The sequence below is a fragment of the Berghia stephanieae genome, chromosome 3 (assembly GCF_034508935.2).
Source record: "Berghia stephanieae isolate SIO BIC M18660-M18661 chromosome 3, UCSD_Bste_1.3, whole genome shotgun sequence".
NCBI lineage: Eukaryota > Metazoa > Mollusca > Gastropoda > Nudibranchia > Aeolidiidae > Berghia > Berghia stephanieae.
In genome coordinates, this window is record NC_088362.1 from 66,438,322 (window position 1) to 66,442,087 (window position 3,766).

Sequence of the window (3,766 nt, forward strand, 5' to 3'; positions counted from 1 at the left end):
GATTTAATTCGAATAAAATATGTGACCGCACGTCTCAAAACGGTATTATGCCGGGATGATTAAGATGCTGTAAATAGAATTTGTAGTCAGAAAGATTAAGCTTAAGTTGAGTTTATATGCTTTATAAAGGGAAGGAATATCATATTTTACTGTGCTAAATACCAACGTTTCATATTTTTGACCATTTAACTATAATTTGACTTTTTAGCATCTGGTCCATCCCGACATAATACTGTTTTGGGACGAGGGGTCACATATCACAACTTTATATCCTGGCAAAATTTGGAACTGTTAAAAATGTTACAATGCATAACATAATATAACATACAACATAATAAAGCTAAAGGCTTACATAAGGATTGTATCCTTTAAATGCACATGTATTGAGCAATGCAAAGTGATAATTTATCAAGAATAAAAATGCATCATCAATGAATCATTAAGTATTTTTAAAAACAACAACAAAAAATAGCATTTGTATAGAGCAATATCCACTAAACGTGCTCAAAGCGCTTTAAGAGGGATCCCTGGCCAACAGCAACACTTGACATGTAAGACGCGACATGGCGCCTGTTCGGCGATGTTACAATTTTTTTCGGACAGAGACAACGCTGTTAACGGCCAGGTACTCATTTTACACCTGAGTACGGTGAGAGAAAGTGAGCAAAGGGCCTTTTCCAAGGGCTCAACTATGCGCTGAACGAGACTCGAACCCAGGATCTTCCGGTCCGAAAGCGAGTGTCATACCACTGGACCACATAGCCGCACAAAGAATATTACTGGTTATACTGAAATCGTAGAGTATATATCTCTCTGTCAATCAAAGTTTTAAAATAAATCAGAGACTAGGCATTCAACAAGTAAATAGTATGAAACGTTAAAAATTCCATCTATATTTTTTTGGTACGTCTATAAGGGTAAATATCTAGATTTTATCTGTTCAAGATCTGTTCCGACCTGTGTAATGTTTAATTTTGTTTGTTTGTTTATACTGAAAGTTTAAGAAGTGACAAAAAAAGGAGAATTTGCAAATTTACACAACTTCATTTATACTTTGTGTACCTTCCTTCAAATTGACGCGGGTAAGCCATTTAAATTTGCCTTCGTATGGACAAATTGAATGGTTCAATAAACTTTGCAGTAGGATTATCCCATATATCTTTAAGATGATGATGCAAAGTGTCTCCATTTTGATCAGGACCAAGACTACGTACTTCTCCTACATAGTATTCCAATATTTTATGTTATCTTTTTTCCTTAAGATTAATTTTGTGCCAACAGCACTTATCAGCAGCTGAAAACTTGTCATTTGTCACATTTGAAGAAATAATACATGCCTACAAGCCTTCTGTGCCGCTACACACAAGTTCTAGGGATTTTTCCTGGATTTTACATGAACCATAAATAAACAATTCGTTGCTTTCATTAAATTGACTTGAGGCTTTTTTTAAAAATCTGTGTTATACACTTTCTGTATCCAAAATGTAAACTGGTAAAATCTTTTTCTATTAATCGAAAGATTTTGTCGAATTTTTGTTTTTAGCTGGGAAAAATCTAAAACTGTCGAAGACCAGTTTGTATACAACGGCAAACAATAGCTCATAATGTCGCTAAATCAATGCAAATATTTTTTTTCCTCTCCACAGAATTTTGCGAAATTAGCGGATACTATAATGTCCTCTGACACAGAAATTAAGGAAGAGTTCGGTGTAATGGAAACACCATGGTTTACGAATTACTCTGATTATCTTGGTAAAAGTGATGATGCTGTAGATAATTTTAGAACGAAATCATCCTACCAGAATATTGGCAACAAGCTATTGCTGACAATGGAAATTTTGACAAAATCCACCCTTGACAATCTGGATTTTGCCTCGGAGGTTATCGAAATGGAGAATATCATGATAAAAAGAGGACGTGTTAATGGAACAACTATCTATTTTCCAGAATCGAAAGACGAAAAAGAATCTTGGTCTCTGAATGGAAGGCCTAAAGCAGTCTTTTTCAACAACAAATCAGCTGATGTTCGATATGCGATAATTCTCTATAAAAATTGGGGAAAGACATTTTTGTCATCCGGACAAGTAGCAAAAAGAAAACAAATGGAGGGATTTGATGTTGCTTCCGAAGTTTTGAGCTTTTCCATCAATCCGAATAAAAAGTATGATATGTTAAGTGACATCAGTATTCAATTTTTGCCGTCTCTTCGTCAAAATTTTGAACCCACGTGTTCTTATCTGAGCACAGACGCTTTCACTTTCATGGAATGGACGAGCGAATATTGTGTGACTGAAAAAACAACAAATGGAGCTGTTAATTGTCATTGTCTTCATCTTACAAACTTTGCTGTACTCTTGAAACCATTTGGTGCTCTTGTTTTTGACCCTGCTTTAGATATCACCACTTTCGTAGGCATTGTCGTGTCCATAGTTTGCCTCATCCTGACACTCTTCACATACGCTTTATTGTGGTCGCACGTCAGGGGAACGAGATCATCACTTCACGTTTGTTTGAGTGCCTGCTTACTTCTAGCTTACATCCTCTTTTTGGTCGGCATAGAACGAACTGATAACAAGACGCTATGCCTCATGATAACAATATCACTCCATTATTTTCTGCTTTGTTGCTTCTCGATCATGTTTATCGAAGGTCTTGAACTTTACATTCAGGTTAATGTCGTCTTTTTTTCAAGGAAGCTTTTTGACTGGAAAACATTGGCGCTCGCTTTCTCGGTCCCGTTTGTCATCGTTGGCATCACTGTCATGTCAACCTGGAACAAAGGTTACAGGAATAAAGAATTTTGCTGGTTGAATGTAGAGAGTGGCGCTTTGTGGTCGTTTTTAGGTCCTATTATATTTGTCGTTGTAGCAAATATCCTATTCGCTACTCTGGTTTTCAAGGCCATGTTATCCACACGATTTATGGATAATCTTCAAATCAGAAAGAAAGTTAAAACGATACTTAAGGCCATTTGTGTTATCACCCCGTCACTCGGGTTGACATGGACATTTGGATTGGTAGCCGTTAACACTGATGTCTATTTCTTCAATTACATGTTTGCCATCTTAAACAGTCTACAAGGCTTGTTTATCTTTATTTTTCAATGTCTTCTCGTCACTGAGATACGAAATTGGTTCTATGTCCGATTTAGTATTATTAGCTCTCAGTACTTGGCCTCCCATTCCAGTAAATCTCAAAATTTAGAGAGAAATACCTCTCAGCATTTAACGACAATAAACTCAAAAAATGTTGAAGAAATAGAGGAAAACGAGCAAGAAGCGATGGAAATTAAAGAAAAAACAGAAATCAGCCCGGAAGAGTCAGAGTTATAGTTCTAATACGTGCAAAATTATATAATGGGCATTTCGATTTCATTTTATTTGTATTTGATCACACAATTGTATTTCAAAAACATAATATACCGTATTTAAAAAAAAATAATTTGTTAAATAAACATCCTTTGAAAATGAAGTTATATAACATTTGTCTAATTTTGTCTCAGAAAATTAAAATGAATTGACTCACAATAAGTGTTAAATGTATATACATACATACATACATACATTTAACACTTATTATGAGTATATATATATATATATATATATATATATATATATATATATATATATAATATATATATATATATATATATATATATACAATTCCATTCTCGTTTTCATGGTACATGTTAACATATTATAGTTGTCCTTTTGAAAACAGCACATAATTATGTTTCATCCTATCTAAAACATACACGATATATCAA

The 3,766-nt window shown here is 34.3% G+C and overlaps 1 protein-coding gene across 1 annotated transcript in view; it reads left to right on the plus strand.

Annotated features, from left to right (window-relative positions):
* LOC144968241 (adhesion G protein-coupled receptor L3-like) overlaps nt 1-3,471 on the plus strand; it is a 20,061-nt gene extending 16,590 nt beyond the window's left edge. The window contains exon 7 of the mRNA XM_078906392.1: nt 1,647-3,471. Coding sequence (XP_078762518.1) covers nt 1,647-3,332 — 1,686 coding nt within the window. The 3' untranslated portion in view covers nt 3,333-3,471. The remainder of the gene's footprint in view (nt 1-1,646) is intronic.
* The last annotated feature ends 295 nt before the right edge of the window (nt 3,472-3,766 follow it).